This window comes from Carassius carassius, chromosome 2 (genome assembly GCF_963082965.1).
Source record: "Carassius carassius chromosome 2, fCarCar2.1, whole genome shotgun sequence".
Classification (NCBI taxonomy): Eukaryota; Metazoa; Chordata; class Actinopteri; order Cypriniformes; family Cyprinidae; genus Carassius; species Carassius carassius.
Genome location: NC_081756.1, coordinates 32,127,044 through 32,146,323, shown reverse-complemented (window position 1 = coordinate 32,146,323; position 19,280 = coordinate 32,127,044). Strand labels below are relative to the sequence as shown.

The 19,280-nt window shown below is 37.8% G+C and overlaps 2 protein-coding genes across 8 annotated transcripts in view; one reads left to right on the top strand and one right to left on the bottom strand.

Moving 5' to 3' along the window:
• LOC132108432 (TP53-binding protein 1-like) overlaps positions 1–8,385 on the top strand; it is a 21,796-nt gene extending 13,411 nt beyond the window's left edge. For 4 of the 7 annotated variants that reach the window (XM_059515160.1, XM_059515168.1, XM_059515140.1 and 1 more), the window contains exons 17-29: positions 1,197–1,491; positions 2,540–2,599; positions 2,759–2,908; positions 3,554–3,774; positions 4,045–4,191; positions 4,462–4,850; positions 4,930–5,121; positions 5,396–5,578; positions 6,123–6,311; positions 6,833–6,927; positions 7,044–7,240; positions 7,855–7,991; positions 8,110–8,385. In XM_059515160.1, coding sequence (XP_059371143.1) covers positions 1,197–1,491; positions 2,540–2,599; positions 2,759–2,908; positions 3,554–3,774; positions 4,045–4,191; positions 4,462–4,850; positions 4,930–5,121; positions 5,396–5,578; positions 6,123–6,311; positions 6,833–6,927; positions 7,044–7,240; positions 7,855–7,991; positions 8,110–8,291 — 2,437 coding nt within the window. In that variant the 3' untranslated portion in view covers positions 8,292–8,385. The remainder of the gene's footprint in view (positions 1–1,196; positions 1,492–2,539; positions 2,600–2,758; positions 2,909–3,553; positions 3,775–4,044; positions 4,192–4,461; positions 4,851–4,929; positions 5,122–5,395; positions 5,579–6,122; positions 6,312–6,832; positions 6,928–7,043; positions 7,241–7,854; positions 7,992–8,109) is intronic. The other 3 variants (XM_059515154.1, XM_059515174.1, XM_059515177.1) reach the window with 3 other exon arrangements.
• LOC132108478 (gamma-tubulin complex component 4) lies at positions 8,377–19,280 on the bottom strand. The gene is made up of 18 exons (XM_059515182.1): positions 19,147–19,280; positions 18,398–18,526; positions 18,188–18,310; positions 18,027–18,080; positions 17,295–17,351; positions 17,118–17,197; positions 16,815–17,016; positions 11,612–11,777; positions 11,410–11,534; positions 10,804–10,854; positions 10,616–10,721; positions 10,411–10,518; positions 10,179–10,323; positions 9,913–10,090; positions 9,694–9,828; positions 9,495–9,611; positions 8,743–8,882; positions 8,377–8,667 (listed from the first exon to the last, which is right to left on the bottom strand). Exons 1-18 carry the CDS (start codon positions 19,222–19,224, stop codon positions 8,655–8,657), a joined length of 2,007 nt encoding a protein of 668 aa, XP_059371165.1. The 5' UTR covers positions 19,225–19,280; the 3' UTR covers positions 8,377–8,654.

Below are 19,280 nucleotides of genomic sequence, written 5' to 3'. Positions count from 1 at the left end.
CAGAGTAAAGTGTGGCACTGTGTTTATATACAAGTAACTTGTGATCCGGCAGGGCCGCTGCTGGCAAAATGGGTGCCCAAAGCAGGATTGTATTGTTGTGCCCCCCTTCCTCAAATATGATGATGGAAAAAAAACATCTACTATAGGGGTGAAAATAGAACTTTAATAAAATAAAAAAGGGAATGAATAAATTTGATTATTTACAAATTACAATTGTAGCTCTCGACATTTACCTATGGCTATAACTTTATTATGACTCTAATTTATTTTATAGTCTCAAGCATTCATAAATCATGCAAAAGGAAATTAAGTAATTTTACTATGATAAAACCATGGTTTATTTTTGTCAGGGTTGTGATATGCACGTTTTTTGTTGAAGAAATTCTAAAGGCTGTGTCAGCTATAGCAAAAAGGTGGCCAAAAATGAAAGATTAAGTGAATATTTGAATTAAATGTTTGGTCAGTAGCCTAAACAAGGATTTGATTCTCTTGTAAGTGTTACAGCAGCAATTACATGGCATTTGGCGGCATTTGTAATAACGTACATAAATTGTTTATTTTGTATTTGCCTACATTATGTATTTTAACAGTGTTATTATTAACCAATCATTATTGCCTCATAGTTTTTTTTATATAATGCATTTTAAGTCATTCTAAAGGCTATTGATGGCTTAGGTCTGTTTTTATAGCAACGACAACAACAAAAAAATATTACAGTATATTAATACTTCTTTGTAAATTATTATTTGAAGTAACAAAACCATGGTTAATTTGCAGTTACCATTGCTACAAGAACGATGATTTGTGGTGTTATTGTTAAAACTATGAGTCATTTTCATAAGGGAACCTGAAAAAAAAAACTTTCACAGGAATGTGCCTGAAAGTGATAAACAGGCCTTGTTTTTACCTAAATGATTTATAATTTATTTTAATATATAATAAAAATAATATATAATGTACAAATTATACAACAATAATATAATGTTGGACAAATTGCGCAACCCCTGCAAACGACATTACATTTTTGTCTCCAAATCCTGCAGCCCTATTTTTATGTGTAAGTGGCTTCACATTTCAATAAATTGTTTTGTTTTTTCATCACTAAATGAAACATTAAAGTAATTAAGCAAGGTCATGTGAACTAGACTAATCAAATGTTCTTCTGCCTCTGTGTGATTGTCTCCCCACTTCTTCAGCAGGCAAGCAAGCCAGCTGTTCAGTCCCACTAAAACTAATGACTCAGGACTGTCTCCCAACTGGCCAAAAGAGACGGCGGTCGGCAGAGCCTCCGGCCAAGTCACTGAAGCTGTACCTCTGCATCCTGCTGGTATGGAAGCAAACCCTCAGCCTCTGGTCAGTGGTCTGTCCACCCCCGCCAGAGAACAAGAGGTTCTCATCACTTCTGACAAACCTCGAACAGCTGTCCGACAGAGAGCCGTGTCGCAGCAAACAAGTGTGGATATCAGCTCCACCACTAGCCCGCCCAGCAAAGTAAGAACATTTAACAATAAAAGAGTTCTTTACAGGGATAGTTCACCCAAAAATGAAAATTTGCTGTTATTTTACCCACCCTCGGGCCATCCGAGATGTGGGTGACTTTTTTTATTCAGTAGAACAGTAAAGAAGAATTTTAGGTGAAACCATTTTTCTTGGTGATTCATAAAATGCAAGTCAGCGACTGCCAGCTTTTGAGATTTAAATAACAGACAAGACCAAATCAGTACCTGCGGCCGATGAGGATACATTGAGGTCTGAGCTCTAATGAAACGAAGTGTTCAAGGCTGTGTGGAGTGTGACCTTTCTGACGGATGCACGGGCTCATACTCTCGTAAAAGTTCATTTACAAGAGCTATAGAGAATGCATGTGTTTTATTATTAATTAAAATAGTACTTACCTGTGCTTCTCCTGGATGCTGGAACAAGGTAATAAATAATAATTACATCCGCGGGTTCTTATAAAAAATATGTGTTATAAAAAAAAATTCAACCCCCTCACAGTTGTCATGAAGGGCAAAATTAGCTATATAGACCAAAATCTTTTTTTTTGGTACCAGGCTGTAAACGTGTTTTTTATTGCTATAAAGTTGGGCATTTTAACATGGGGAGTCTATGGGATTGACTCCCTTTTGCAGCCAGCCTCAAGCGGCCAGTGGATGAATTGCTGTTTTAGGCACTTCCTTGTTGGCTTCATGAGGGAGAGCGGGAGGTTGCTGCTCGGTGAGAATGCATTTAGCTTCATTAAACCTCAGTGTATTTTCAGGAGCCACAGGTTTTGATTTGGTCTTGGTTTTATGTTGTTTTTTTTTTGTTTGTTTGTTTTTTTATCTCAAAAACCATCAGCTGCTGACTTGCATTTTATGAATCACCAAGGACAACGGTTACACCTGAAAATCTTCTTTACTATTCTACTGAAGAAAAAAAGTCAGCCACATCCTGGGTGCCCTCGGGGTGAGTACATTAACTGCACATTTTCATTTTTGGGTGACCTGTCCCGTTAACATGCAATATGTTATATTATGTTATACCTTTGGTTTGACAGAGAGCTGTGTCTCAGCAGACCAGTTTTGACCGGTCTGGACCTTGCAACCTGTCTGGAAGGGTAAAATATTTCAATAAATGTTTATAATTACTTTTTGTGAATATGAACAGTCCTGCACAATGTCATAGATTGCAAGAAATCCACTATTATTTTGTATTATTATATGTAAAGGGCTGTAACTTTTTAGGTGTATACTCAAGTGTTATCTTACTCTGAAAGGGAGAACCAAGCACACCAACCAGAACCCATCCAGGCCCATCATTGCGCAGACATGTTCGCACCATCCAGGAAGTCCGAACAACGGTCACTCGGATCATCACAGATGTCTACTATGAAGATGGCAGAGAGGTTGACCGCAAGGTTGCTCATGTAAGAAGTGTTGCCTTGGCAACTCCGCAATATTTGGTCATGTTGCTCTAGTTATAGTGACATCTTGTGATAATCGTTTTGATTCAGGCATGAATAATTTAATCCAGTGACCAAAAGTGTGTAATAATTGGGACATTAGGTGGCTGGTCATGTGATCTCAACATGACAGCCCTCATGAGGCTACCGGGTGCCAGGTTCACATAACTCAACCAGATTTCAGTGCAATTCATGAAAAATACATACGTCATTCTCTAATATTTTCTACAATGTCTATTTTTTTTGCCCTCATTACGAAAATGTCAGCCTTTGGCTCACCATCCCAATGATTTGATTAAATATTTGGGATTTAATACAAGTTGGAAGTTTTCCTTTACCTTTATAGGTTATTTACAATGATAACTAAAATACTCCATTTAGTAAGCTACTGATATGACAAATCTTCATTTTATTTGATTGGGCATTATTTTAAAAGTATTTCATTATGGGTAAATATTTTTAATGAGAAAAATATTACTTGGTGCAACTTCAGGATTTGGCTTTCAGTCTCAGTCTTATGATTATTCCAGGACAGGTCAGAAACATTGACAAAGGACTTAAGAATGGATTAAGCAGATAAACAAACCTCTGCTGTATCTTTTCTCCAAGGAGTCAGAGGAACCCGTGGTGGATCGCTGCGTCGTAGACAATGACATCTCTCCGTCCCGCACAGGAAGCTCCATGACTTCAGGAGACCTGGCTGACATCAGTTCACTCTCCTCAAAGGCCCAATCACACCACGGCTCCAGTGGGACAAGCAGTGGGGGCCTGGGTCCTATCAGAATGCCAGATTTTCTAATGCCCCCCAGCCGAGGGGCCAAGTTTGGCCGGTGAGAAGTCATCTAGTCTCTGTTTCCATTACTAACACTCTGCAGTTAACACACAAGTCTCGGAAATGGTCACTCTTGTGGGGAAGTAGGCCCTAGGAAGTCTTGTTTGCATGTTATTGTCAGTACGTTTCCTTCAAGCATGTTCTCACCATCTCTTTATTAGACACGGTTATGATTTTAGTATCTTCTCATGTCTGCTGCTCCCATACACATTTGGTCGAGGGCGTTTCAGCTGAGCGCATCCTCTCCTTGTGTGTGTTTGAACCCCAGGTGGGGGGGGCGGCAGCAGCTGAGGACTCACACTGTGGTGGTGGGGTCAGAGGTGACGGATGCACGGGGGCCTCAGGTCACCGCCCAACTGAGCCCCCGTGGCCGTGCCCGGCGAGGAAGGCCTCCTTCCCGCGGCCCTCTGTCCAGGTGAGGCGCTCCAGGATAGGCTGGCAGGGTCCAAGACACTGTTTGTATCTTCAATTAGGCACTAATTTATAGCCACTTCATGAAGCCACTGTTTTTAATCAACTTGCATGACTCTTGTTCCTTTTTCCCCCCAAAATGTCTGAGACATTAGTATTAATGCAGCTTTCCTTTATGGATCCTTTATTGCATAATTAGAGGGTGTTGTGATGCTCATTGTTGTTGTTGTTTTTTTCTCCTCTCTTTCCATCACCTGCTTATACTGACTCTCAGAGGTGGCAGAACAGGACAGAGAGGTGGTGCCCATGTCCAGGGAGCATCATCCTCAGAAGAGGAGCACTTTGCCCAAAGGCATGTCCAAGCACCGGGCAGCCCAGTAGAGCCCAGTGCTACAGGCCACTTTGACTCTCTCAACACCACCATCCCAGATATCATCACTGGGTCCAGCAGTTTCGTTGGGTTGCGTGTGCTGGCCAAGTGGTCATCCAACTCGTATTTCTATTCTGGGAGTATCACCCGAGACCTGGGAGAGAACCGTTTCCGCCTTCTGTTCGATGACAACCAGGAGTGTGAAGTACAAGGAAAAGACATCTTGCTCTGTGACCCCATTCCTCTAGAGACGGAAGTCACTGCCTTGACCGAGGAGGAGTACTTTAATATAGGTAAGCAGGAACAAACAAAAGCAACAGTAGAGAACCATTACCTGTCTGAATCTATCCTGATTCTGTCTCTGCTGTTCAGGTGTGGTGAAGGGTCACAAGACTCAAGGCTCTGAGTTCCTTTACTGTGTGGAGAAAGCTGGTCAGAGTAATTGGTACAGCAGAACGTCTGTGATTCTCAGCATAGAGCAAGGCAACCGCCTGAGGGAGCAGTATGGACTGGGACCCTATGAACCATCTACACCCCAAACCATGGCCTCTGATATCAGCCTTGGTGAGTCTTCAGCTGGCCTGTTCAAACCTGTGAAAGTGGAAACAAGTTCTGGTTTCAGGCTAATTATGGAAACAAACATCTACTATAATTCATAAGAATAAGTGAAATATACTTTTTTGAATGGCCTGTGCTTTTTGACTAAATGATGTAAAGTATCTACCAGCAAGCGTTAACTCATCCATGCTAACTAGCCAGACTTTGACCTCTTGGTATGCAACCTACTAAGTATCTTGAAACTGCACTACTTTTTGTCACAGTGTTATTTTGTCCTCAGATAACCTGGTAGAAGGAAAGCGGAGATGCAGAGGCAACACCACTGGAGCAGGGACCCCTACCCGCAGCTCCAGCAACAGCCCGAGAAACCCTGGGCCTTCTGGGAAACGCAAGCTCATCAGCGGCACAGAGGATGAAAGGAGTCCTGCAAAGAGAGGACGCAGGGGGGGAGGGGCCAGAGTGGGTACGGGGCCCCTTGTAGACAGACTTTATTAATTCAACAATATGGACCAAAGCGTTTGCTCAGTTTTAGAAGAATGTTTTATTATATGCCTGATTTTATTGACTAATTTGGTCTTTTAAAGTTCTGGGCTTTAAACAACATTTTATTCATTTTAGTGGCTATGAAATTATGTTTTATATTTATCTGTAAATGTATTTTTAAAATGAACTCGGACGTATGAATGACAAACCGTAGTGCTTTTCTCCCCCGTGTTTCCAGTGTTGTATGTAACTGTCAGATTTTACAATATAAAAACATCTGATAACCCACCTGAAGGTGTGAATAAATACTTCTTTTGATACAACTAAATGGAGTGCAGATCTCCAGCTCTAAACCGCAACTGGTATGTAGTATTACATGCTTTTCCTTTTGTGTGGGTGAGCACTCGACGGGGTATATGGGATTGGTGCCTGGGTTTAATTCCTCACAGTTCAATTGACTTTATGGCTTCTTTTTTGTTACCCAACCATGCCATACTAATTATCCTTTTGTTTCATTTGAACAGGACAGCGTATTGCTGCTTGTAACACATCTGGGAGCGGAGCAGACCTGCCCCCTGACCCTAATGACCTGGTGGCAACACATGGACCTCTTCCTGAAAACTCTTCTCTCTTTATGGGGTTTGTCTTCATGCTGACGGCGTCCTCTGAAAACGAAAGAGACTCCAACCACCAGCCAAGCGATGAGGATGAAGGTGAGGGCTAGAACAAATGAAGACCGCATGTGTGATTGGTGTTGAGTGTGCTTTGTTTTTAAGGCTCTGTGCTTTGCTTTGTGATTATAAAGGTAAGCATCATACAACATTTGAAGCAATGATGCCAAGGCAGCAAAATTGCCATTTAGTATGGCTTGTGGAATGTTGTCTTGATTTCTTAATAGATTTGTACTACATTTTTACATTAACTTTTGAAAGAAATTAATACTTGTTTCCTGGCTAAATTGAAATGATCAAAAGTGACAGTAAAGACATGTTGCAAATGGTTTTCAAATGAAACATGTGACATTGAAGACTGGAGTAATGATGCTGAAAAATCAGCTTTGCATCACAGGAATAAATTACAATTGAAAAAAGTATTAAAATACAGGACAGTTATTTCAAATTCTAATATTTTCCCCTTTTTTTATAAAAAGTATAAATAATTCCAATATTGGAGAGCATAAGATTTGGATGTGTGTGTTTGTGCGTAATGTGATAAACCTCATGATTTTCCTTAGAGTATGTTCAGAGAGCGCCGTACAACAAACACTATACAGTGAGACAGCTGGAGGCAGGAGGAGGAATGATCCTGCTTGACTTCAATGAAGAACAGGTGAGCTCATATTCAGCACCACTCCTCTCTTTCCTGCAAGAACTGCACAGCATCCTTTTATTTTCCTTTTTGCTGTGTGTGCATGTTTTATTAATGTGTGTTTCCTGCATCGTCAGTGTAAAGCAGCCTATCAGAGCTTGCTGATCGCCGACCAGCACTGTCGGACCAGGAAGTATCTGCTGTGTGTGGCAGGTGGAGTTCCCTGCGTGTCTCAGATATGGGTGAGGGACTGCTGCCAGGAGAAGAAGCTGGTCAACTATAGGAATTACCTACTTCCTGCCGGTCTGGGGCCAGAGGGACGCATTGTGGAGTGGTAAGAGCTCGTCTTGTTTGGATAGGACTTATCTTCTCATCTATTATTAAATAATATCGTTTTTCAGATCCAGCCTTTAGGGCGGATTGTCAGCAAACAATTAATCTTTTCGTGGTAAACATCCAGTGTATCTACACAAGTTGCCAGAGTAATGAGTTATGATGCCAAGAGGCTTGAGAGAGTGGCTGTGATAGTGGAAAGAGAGCGTAAAATAATGGGGAATAAATATTTAGACCAAATAGCATTTCCAAAAATCTGATTGTAGTTACATTTTAAACCAGCTTCCTCTAGATTTAAAAACTGCTATCAGAAAAACCCAAACTCTTAGTTGTTTTAAGAAATTGTAAAAAAAAAAAAAATTTTATAAACTTATGTTTACCTTTATATTGTACTGTAGCACTTTGAGTGTGATATGCCCGTTATTATTATTAAAACCCCTATTATTATTATTATTATTATTTCATATGGAATTGTTTGGACTGCTGTTTAGACTACAAACAACAGAACAAAGTTGAGTTGAATACAACATCAACAAAAAGCATGTTTTTGCTGCCTGTCCTAACAAAACCTAAAATCATCTTTTTGGGAATAGATTTTTCTTGCTCTGTTCTCAGGCATCCTCGCTGTAACCCTTTTAAAGCTCTGAAGGTGGTGCTCATATCAGAAGATCGTGTGGATTTGTGGACCTCTTTGCTTTCCATGGGTGGTGCAGCAAAAGTTCATCACCATAAAGAAAACGAAGACCTTTCTGGTAGGTAATAGTACACTTAGTTCAATGGAAAAATGTATAGAGCTTTAAAGATGCATAAATAACTGATGATAAAGGTACTAGAAAACCATTACAATAGTGTGATGTCAATTTTCGACAGACATTCCAAACATGAAGTTTGACGTGGCAGTGACATCATCTGTATGTCCATCTGAGGACCTGAAACAGGTGGCCCTGGACATGCCTGTTGTGTCTCTGGAGTGGCTGATTCAGAGCTCGATCTGTGGAAAGTGCCTCAGCTATGACAGCAACTCTGAATTCTGTCACAACCCGTCTACGTAAACCATCGTCCTCTGGTGTCTTTTAAACGTCCTCTATATTTTAATGCATGCATTTTACTGTATATAGTTTTTATGAAATAAAATCGTTATTGTTTTACTTTTCTGTTTTATTTCATAACCGAAATTACAAATCATATAGCATTTACAAATTTGAAGTGTTCACGTTCAAGGAATAGTTTTACTTCTCTAAAATGGCATACGATAGTTGAAAGTGAAGAAAAAGCAGGACACAGACTGTGACAACGACAATGACATCTTACAATAATTTAAATATACAAATCAACACACTTATTGTATTAGGCATGTTTTAATAAGCTGAGATGCAGCATTGTATGAATTTTGTCTCGAATCTTCAGGTGCCGCTTTATAGCCCAAAACTGTAGGACAACAAACAACATGAGTTACATTTTTGCATGTATCAGCTCTCTAAGCACTGTAGCAGTCATGACTACCTTCCCAGCGTGCCTCCTGCCTGTGTGTAGTATTTGTTGTAGTCGAGTCGTAACAGCAGTTGTGCCAAATCAGAGTTTATCTGGTGGTTACGCACACTGGAAAGAATCTTGAAGAGCAGGAACGACTGACGACTAAATCCCTGTGAAGTAAAAGTACAGCAATCTTACACAGTTGATGTCAACAAAAAAAAAAATCACACAAGGGTAAATCATAATTATGAAATAAAACATTTAAATTGTAAAGTAAAGTGTTAACCTTTATAACATTGTAACATAATGCATTATAACATACAAAGTCCTGATTTTGAAACTATTCCAAATGCAAGATTGTATTTATGGAAGTATGGAATTATGAATTTAAAAAAAACCTGACTAATTAAAAAAAAGTATCTCACTTTCAACTGCCATGATTGACTTGATCTCAATGTCAACTCGTCATTATGGTTTTTGTCATAATTTCAATTTTATAATTTAAATATAAAAAAAAAAGAGATCATTTTGACTTTTTACCCATAATTTTTCTTTCACTTAGCATCTCCTAATTTTAAGTCTCAACTGATTCATAAGTTTGACTTTTCATATCATAATTATGACTATCATAATCTACTTTTCATAATTAACTCATCAATTTCATCATTATGACTTTCTTCAGTTTAGATTGTCAAAATCATGACCAAAGCATGATCCCACCCCCATAAAAACAGTCTTGCATTTGGAATAATTCCGAAAACAAGTCACACAAGCAAAGCTACCTTCACAAGAATATCCAGCTGGGCTGCTCCTCTTTCATCCAGAGGCCCGAGATTCTGACTGACCAGGGAACAGAAGTTGTGACAGAGCTCCAGGATCTCATTCAAACAGTGAAACACCTGGGAGAGAAATAGGATTTATTTAAAAGCAGAACACAGCCTAGATTATTTACACAAAGAGAGGCTTGTGATGGACACTCACAGGCTTGAGCAGAATGAAAGACTGTGCAAGGAGATTGCTGAGGAAATGGTCATGGGCCAATCGAATGCTCTCAAAGTCTCGTGTGGCGTTGATCTGGTGTAAGAGCTGTGAAAACTGGGACTCCAGGACGTCCACCTGATGGACACACCCAAATAATTTGATACTACAATATCTCTAGTGCGTGTTGTATGCAAATTGAGAGATGATTCAAGTAGTAACCTGAAGGTAATACTGAAGGTTGTCCACTAGGAAGGCCATGTGGTTGCGGAGTCTCCATTTAACGGCATCCGTCTGGTTTGATTTGAGATGCTTGCGCTGCATCTGTAAGGCCCAGCAGTGCTGCAGCTCAGACTGGACTCGACGCACACTCAGCAGGTAACGGAACACTACGTTATACCTAAATCAAGAAAGGGCTCACTTCATAGAAACTGCTGCTGCTGTGTTCATACTGTTCATTAAATTGCTAACATGAAAGAATGACCTACTTCTCCAACACAGCAGGAGTGAAAAGAATATGCAGGGGCCATTGAACCTTGTAAGCCAATCCCAGAGCTGCCCAGCCAGTAGGCGGAGCCTCACGAGGAGAAGCCTCCTGTGGAGGAGTGGTGCCCTCTCGGTTCCCAGAAGCCTCTGCAAGCATAATTATCCAATTCTGAGAAGTAGTTCCTACGTGGAAAGAGGTGGTGAAGGATTAAATAGCTAGTCAGGAGGTGATACCTTTGCTTTCTTTCCCTTGGTAGTCTATGGTGAGATGCAGGAGGGGCAGAAGATTGTCATCGTCTAGCAGCACTTTATGAGCTGCTTGCTGAAATGCCACATTGACATCTGAAACAAATGTAGCAAATTCAGAGAAATTATGAAGATGAAAGAAGAATTTGAGGAAGCGGACCTCAAGGTTTAGAAGGAAAGGGTCTTAATATACCATGTTCTGTAACGGCAGATGGTGGGGTCTTCAGCATATGTTGAGCAAGGTCAATGAAGACCTGGTACAGTTCACCTCGCCCCAACAAGTAAAAGTCCTTTATGATCTGAAACAACAACAAAAAGTTCATTGTGAAAGCAAAGGTGCACCTGCAAAAGGATACCATCAAGAAACAGCTCTTTATTTACCTTCAGCTGCCCCAAAAGATCTGATTCTTCAACCATCAAAGTCCATAAGTGCTGCAGGAAAAAGACCAACACAACTGCATCTAGACACCTGCTAGTGCTGTTAGCTTTAACCTCATTAAAACATGCTCATATTTTAGCTTGAAAAACAACATTCCATTACATCTTTTTTTTTTTAAGCCTTAATTTCTATGGCTTTTCCAGTTGTAAAATCGGAATCTAAATGTCCTGACATTTTCACATTTTTACATTTTCAAAGAGAAGAAGAAACTTCTTTCAAAAACATTAAAAATAGTAATGTTTCCAAACTTTTGGTCTGTACTGTGTAATATATATATATATATATACACAGTACAGACCAAAATATATATATATATATATATATATATATATATATATATATATATATATATAATATTATTTATGGGAATAATAATATGGAAGTCAATGGCTACCATAACAGTGAACAGTTGTATTTTACAAAAAATTGTAATGGCTTAAAAAAAGCTTCATTCATCTTTTATATACAAATTAAAATATGACCCAAAGAGGCTTAAGACATGTTTCATAGGATTCACCTTTAAATACCAATTTAGTTACAGGACAAACCTCAGCGACTGTGCTCCGAATGCCATCCACCAGATTCTCAAAGTCCACCAGACTAAAGAGAGGCTGCTGTTTGAGTCTGTGGAGCTCCGCTGCAAACATGTCCTCCTGGTGCTTCAGTATAGACCCTGGGCAAACACACGAGGGCAGCGTTACGAAACTAAACCATCACAAACATACCTGAACAAAACGCTCTTCTGCTTACCAGCTCGGGATGGGCTCTGGTTGTGATTTTCAAACATTTGCACCGACTCCCCAACAAATAAGATTTTTTCAGCTACTCGAACAGGGATGTATGAGGGAAGCATCTCCACCCGCAAGGAGAACTGCTGCAGAGATGGTGCGAGCATGTTCTCTTCCTCAATCAGTCTCTATAGAGGGACAGTAATGAACAAAAGACAGTTTAATCCTAGAATATGTATAAACTGTGATAATCACAGCCAGTAACAGCTGTAACATGGCAAATTTCATTTAACGTTCAAGCAGAGTTTGGTTGATTATCGTACTCTACTAGCCCTTCAGGTGAGTGTTGCAACTACACCTTTCTGCTTTTTTATAAGTGTGAAAGTGGATGTACAGTATGTAGTATTCTTATGCTTTACAAACAAGGGTGCATGATAAATATCGGCCAATAATTAATGCGCATCTCCTCAGTAAAGTCGGTTCTCTAATCAGCGGTAAATTCCATCAGGTGTGCGTTTTCACATAGAGCAGCTGTTACTGACAAGACCCGTTGTTAACTGACAAGCTGCGCAAATCCACGTTCATTGTCAGCTGATTTACTGACGAGATGCGCATTAATTATCGGCCGATATTTATTGTGCACCCCTATTACAAACTTCACCATTTGTAATGAACCTTAGACAAATCAGTAATGTAATAGCAGATGTTTTGCCAGGGACCAATTTATGTTTGGAAACTTTATAAAAGTGTAAAGTGAATAAGACAAAAGAGTAAGTTAATGTGCCTCAACTTGACAATTTCAGTGCATTTTTATAGGACTCGGGTGGGTATGTTCTATGTGATTTTTCTATGTGACCAACTTTTGGTTTTCGACCTCTGAAAACAGGTGTTAATCAATAATCTGAATTTGGAGCCGCATTGGGCTCCCCATATCTCTGGGACTGAACAATGTAGGGCCTTGAAAATGAAGATTCCAAAAGAAAAGTTTATTAAAAACTAGAATCTAAAATCATATTGCAACATCTTTAATGCTTCTTAAGTTCCAGACACACAAGGTTTGGAAAAATAATCTTCATGGCATCAGACAGGTGTGTTCAGTACAGTTATTTTGATTATTCAGTTATTTATATATATTTCTAGTTTCTATTTGTAATTCAGACATTCCTCTTTAAAAGGAAAGGAGAATCATTTGTATGCAAAGTGACAAGCATTTCGTTTTTGAACACTGAAAATGTGTAATTGTGCAATATGACACATAAAGGAGCCATAATGAAATTACAATATCTTTGGAAATGAACCATATAAGGCCTTAAAAATGAAGACACCAAAAGGAAAATTTGTTAAGACCAAAAATATAAAAGGTCATTAAGACGCCTTTAATACTCACTTACAGGTATGTAAACTTTGGAGAAGAAAAAAAACTGAAATGTGCTTCTTCCCCATTTTTAAATGGTCACTGTTGGCACAAAATGCAACAAAGATGGCTAAAGTCAACAGATTTGACTAATAGACCTACCAATCTCTGTGTAAAAATAACATGATGTTGCCAGCTTTCTGAAGGTATGTTCACTCCCCTGTAATCTGGTTCTGAATTACAGAGAGAAAATGTCATTTTGACCCTCCTCTACAAACTTTTAAACAAATCTGCAGGATTTTTAAGCTCAAATGTAAGACTTTTTAAGACCTGCACAAATAAAATGAATACCATATGAGTGGGGTAGAGCAATGTCTCTTTTAACATATGACTATAAAAAGCATGATTTACAGTTCAGATACAGGTTTTCAAAACTAAAAGTTTCATTATATGATAAACTTCACATTTCAGCCTTATAATCATTTTAAAGGATATGGATGTCAAAAGTATCAATTATTATATGAATTTAAACTATTATTATCATCAATTTATTATTTTATTAAATAAATATTTTTTACTGTCTTAACTGTTCACATGTGGGTGTCTAAATTGTTTAGATTTTTATAATGAATTATCTTCTCATCAGTCCACCAGTTTATATTTACAGCTCTGCCTGTTTGCAGCATAAAAACATGGGTTGATTTTCACACTGGTCTAAATCAGGAGTGTCAGTTGCTGGAGGGCCGGAGCCCTGCAGAGTTTAGATTCAACCCTAATTAAACACACCTGATCCAGCTCATCAAGTCCTTCAGGCTTATTTGGAAACTACATGGTATGTGTGTTTGAGCAGGATTAGAACCAAACTCTGCAGGGCTCCGGTCCTCCATCAGAGAAATTATATTCAAATTAATTTTCTGCCAGCAGGCGGTGCTTTTGGAACGGCAGAAACAGAGTTTCATAAATTAATCAACATACTTTTTCTGGATTTAAAATATTGCTATAATATAAATGAAATGTACCTAAAATAAGCCTATAAACACTTTCACTTTACACTTTTATAAGCCCTTTAAAAATAACTGGCAAAACTTCTATTATACTGTAATTATTTTATCTTAGTAAATGTAATTTGATAATTTTTCTAAAAATATAAAGAGTAATATTTTATATTTTCTTCAAAAAGTTTAAGGTTTTCTTTAAAAATATTTTTTTCTTTACAAAAAAAAATGGAATTGGTCCATGGCAAAACATCTATTATATATATATATATATATATATATATATATATATATATATAATATATATATATATAATATATATATATATATATAATATATAATATATATATATATATATATATAATATATATATATATATATATATATATATATATATATATATATATATATAATATATATATATATATATATATATATATATATATATATATATATATATATATATATAGACCCTTTTTCTGTTGTGACTTTTTCTGTGGGCGGAGTTTAGGTGGTGGCAGAAAGATCCACCTGACCTCTTCACTAATGCTAGCTATGAAGTTTTTTTTTTTTTGTTTTTTTTTACAATAGCTGGAGAGATTCAGATTTTAACTGCATATGTAAGGTCACTCAATGTCCAGAACTGCGACTGTTATTTGTAAAGGTTAACTTTAATGGACAAAACCAGACTGGCCGACCCTCACATGCTATTACTCAAAGGAAAGATTATCTGACAGGATTCCCTTTGTTTGATTGACTCACATCTAACGTGTATAGTAAAGACAAACTCACAATGTCTATCTAGTCATGAAGATGTATATATATTTAAATTTCAGCAGGCAACTATTTTTACAGTTACTATTCCTGCCGCAATTACTCATAACAATGTACGGGTGCATCTCAATGAATTTGAATGTCGTGGAAAAGTTCATTTATTTCAGTAATTCAACTCAAATTGTGAAACTCGTGTATTAAATAAATTCAAAGCACACAGACAGAAGTAGTTTAAGTCTTTGCTTCTTTTAATTGTGATGATTTTGGCTCACGTTTAACAAAACCCCACCAAATCACAATCTCAACAAATTACAATACTTCATAAGACCATTTAAAAAAAAAAATTTAGTAAATTGTTGGCCTTCTGGAAAGTATGTTCATTTACTGTACATGTACTGTTATGAGCTTCTCCACCCTTCCTCCAGACTCTAGGACCTTGGTTTCCAACTGAAATACAAAACTTGCTCTCATCTGAAAAGAGGATTTTAGACCACTGGGCAACAGTCCAGTTCTTCTTCTTAGCCCAGGTAAGACACCTCTGACGTTGTCTGTGGTTCAGCAAATTCCTTGACACGTCTGTGTGTGGTGGCTCTTGATGCCTTGGCCCCAGCTTCTGTCCATTCCTTGTGAAGTTCACTCAAATTCTTGAATCGATATTTCATGACAATCCTCATAAGGCTGCGGTTCTCTCGGTTGGTTGTGCATCTTTTTCTTCCACGCTTTTTCCTTCCACTCAACTTTCTGTTAACATGCTTGGATACAGCACTCTGTGAACAGCCAGCTTCTTTTCTTCTTTTTTTAGTCGACTGATCGTTGCGCAGGACAGGACTTTGGTCGACTAAGCATTTCTTTGGTTGACTACAGCCCTACTGTTTTCACTATATATTTTATAATATTAATTGAGCATTTTATTTTATTATGCCATTTATATCATGTATTTGATAGTTATGAATACATTTTTTTAATTTAAATGGTAGAAAACTCTTAATTTTGACTGCAAAATAAAGCACTTTCCTTGTGTACATGGCTGTGGGGACAAGCAGTTTTGTGGTTCTTGGAATTCTTTATAATTAATTAAAAACAAATATTGCCACATTTATGGCGCAAGAACGTCTAATTGTTCAAATAACACATTGTTTAATTTTAAAATATAAAACAATTGTAACCCTAATGTGTTTTTCAAATGTAATATTTCTGTAAAGGCTAGGGACAGAAAACGGATGTTGTAGAATGTCCCCACTCAAGAAAACTCCTCATGTTGGTTGTATTGATGGAAGTTAGAGGGGGAGTGGGAGTTTTCACGAGTGATGATATAACTGCGAGGAGGTCGAAGTGCTGCGAAGTACTCTTCCGCCATACATTATAGTCATAATTTTTATCCGCTTAGGAAATCACCACTGTTTATTTTGTTTATACATTACTCATGTAACCATTTTCAAATAGGGAAAACATGGAAGTGTTTGGTTGCTTCTACATTCATTCCTGTTTGGACCCTAAGGAATTAATGGTGCTAAGCTAAATGCTAATATAGTCGCACTGCGCGCTACAGCGATTGAGTGCACGCACTGAGAGGAGAGAGGTACATATCAACTCATCTAAGTTGAGGGAAGAACGTAGTGGAATATGGAAAACGGTGGCATTTTCCTTTAAATATGTACATACATTTCAGGATGTGGTGCATCTTTATGGAATACTCACTTTGGATCTAAAATAAACTGCTTTCAAAATATGGCTTTCAAAAAAAAACAAAAAAAAAAACAAGTGCTCTCTTTGTTCAACTTTTTAAATTGAGCCTTGGGAGAGGGTAAGTTGAACCACATAGAATTAACATTTACCACTGATCACACTGAAGTAAAATCAAACATTTTCACTTCATGCTATATCAAAGCAAGGGAAATTCAAAAACTTATTTCCTAAAATCTCTGTGTGAGCTTTGTGATGGACTGGCAGGGAGTTTCCCCACCTGTTGCTCAAGATGCTGGCTTAGACTCCAGGTGAATAAAATGGATAACCCAATTTTGTTTAAGGTTGCCTATAAACAAGGGGTGGCTTAACTTGCCCACAATTTCAAATCACCCTGCTCTAATTATTTAGTTGCTCACCAAATCCTGCAGCTCACGGAGCTGTTTTCCACTCAGCCCTCCGATCCCCAGGTCCTCCTCCTCTTCCTCCTGCGCAGCTGTGGCTCCGCCTGCGCTGGGGCCCTGCTTGACAAAGAACTCCTCGCTCTGATCCAGCAGCAACCCGTGCAGCATCCACGCAGCCAGCTGCTTATACATCACACCATGGCACACTGCAAGAATCCTGCGAAACAGACACTACCATTAGAGCAGTAAAAATAGAATTATGTGTCTCCCACCACCACGTGCATTAGGGGCTTTTATTTGGGGTTTTTGTGAGCTCACTTCTCTAAGGCCATCCTGACAGGAGGCAGTCCTCCACAGCTGTGCTTGTATACAGTCTCTAGGATCTGGCAGCCATGAATCTGTTGAAACAAGAAAGTTTCAGAAAGGTTATTATTTTCAACCATGCACTCTTCTAATCATTTACTGCAAACCGGTGGCTCCCCTCAAGCTACCAACCTTCTGAGACTTGATAGTCTCCACAACAACCATCACCGAGGGGAAGAGAAGCTGAAACTAAACAACAGAATAAATTGCAAGTTAGTCATATACAGGAGGGTTGAAAACTTGAGTTCATATAAAAAAAATCAGTGACTTAGTTTAATTTAAACTAATATTTTGTTAATAATTTAAAAACAACTCTATACACACTACTGTTAAAAAGATTGGTTTTGATTCTTTTAAAATAAGTATTTTATCCTCACCAAGGTTGCACTTATTTGATATAATGTACAGTAAAAAAATCATAATGTGAAATATTATTACAATTTAATAATTAATAATTTAATAATTTTTTACAGTTTTATATTTGAAAATATTTTTCCCTGTGATGGCAAAGCTGATTTTTCAGCAGTCATCACTCAAGTCTTATTAGAAAAATCATTCTAATATTCTGAATTGGCACTCAAGAAACTTTCTTATCATTATCATTGTTGAAAACAATTGTGCTGCTGTATGGTATTTTGGAAACCATATTTTTAAAGAAATATTATGTAACATTATAAATGTATTTTCTGTTACTTTAATCAATTTAATAGGTTCTTGCTGAATACAATTCTTAATTTCTTTCAAGAAAAATAATAAATCATTCTGATCCCAAACATGTGAACAGTGTAAATAGATCAGTTAGGTCATGTAGCTTATTTCAGTGGATTGGATGTCTAGGTAAAATATCTAGAAAGTTTGCTTTACCTGTTCCAGCATGTAGTTTACGTGAGAAATGGAGAGGTGTGGATCACCAAGAAACTGTTAGGAAAATTTAAAGTTTAATCGTTTAAATAATGTTTAATTTTTAATATTATATGCAAATACAGCCATAAAAGGACTTCAAGTGTAAACTCCAAGTCTAACACCTCTTTCTCAAGGTCCAGTAAAGCCTGCCGATAGGGCTGCAGCATGGAGTTGAGCCCGGTGCAGAACGCCCGCAGGTAAATACCATGAAGCCCAGACTGACTCGGCTGGCTGGAGTAATGCTCCTGTGAGACATGTCAACCAAATCACACTTCACCCTGGATCTGATCATGTCCTTGACACACAATGCATGCAGAATACATTCAGATTACCTGCTGGTGGACATGACCCGTGTGCTGCTCTATGAACTCTGTGAAGCGCACATAGTCAGTGCCCATTTTACAGAGCCGGTTGAGGACACTGGTCTCACTGGGGTGGAGGAATGGAAGGTCCTGGGACACCTGTGATCAGCAACACCTGATTCTCATTTTATACTAGCATACCACTAACATAGGACCACAATACTATTTTCATGGGCATAGTATTTTTGAAGTACTACAGTAATGTTTTTGGATATGCATCATGATAATACATTTGATGTAATATATATATATTGGAACCGTGATTTTTGTTACACCCCTAATGTTCATACTTTTCAGTTGGCCAAGATTTCTAAAAATCCTTTCTTTGTATTGGTCTTAAGTAATAGTCTAATTTTCTGAGATACTGAATTTGGGATTGTCCTTAGTTTTCAGTTATAATCATCAAAATTAAAAGAAATAACCATTTGAAATATATCAGTCCGTGTGTAATGAATGAATATAATATACAAGTTTCACTTTTTGAATGGAATTAGTGAAATAAATCAACTTTTTGATGATATTCTAATTATATGACCAGCACCTGTATATATTATATATATTATAACGTTAAATGTATTAATAATAAAAAATAGTTACTAACCGTTAGCTAAAAATCATCGCCTTACTACAGTCATCATGCAGTTTATCCAGTATAATACAGGTATACACAAAAACATTATTAGATGCATTAGACAGAGTAACATTGCTGCATTCAATACCTGCAATCCATTCCGTTTATTCCAGGTGAATATTGTCCCAGGATATCCACTCAGAGCGAGCAGCAGCTCATGAATCATTTTGCCGGTGTTGTTAGTTAGATAGCGTATCCAAATGAAACACACGATAATAGAAA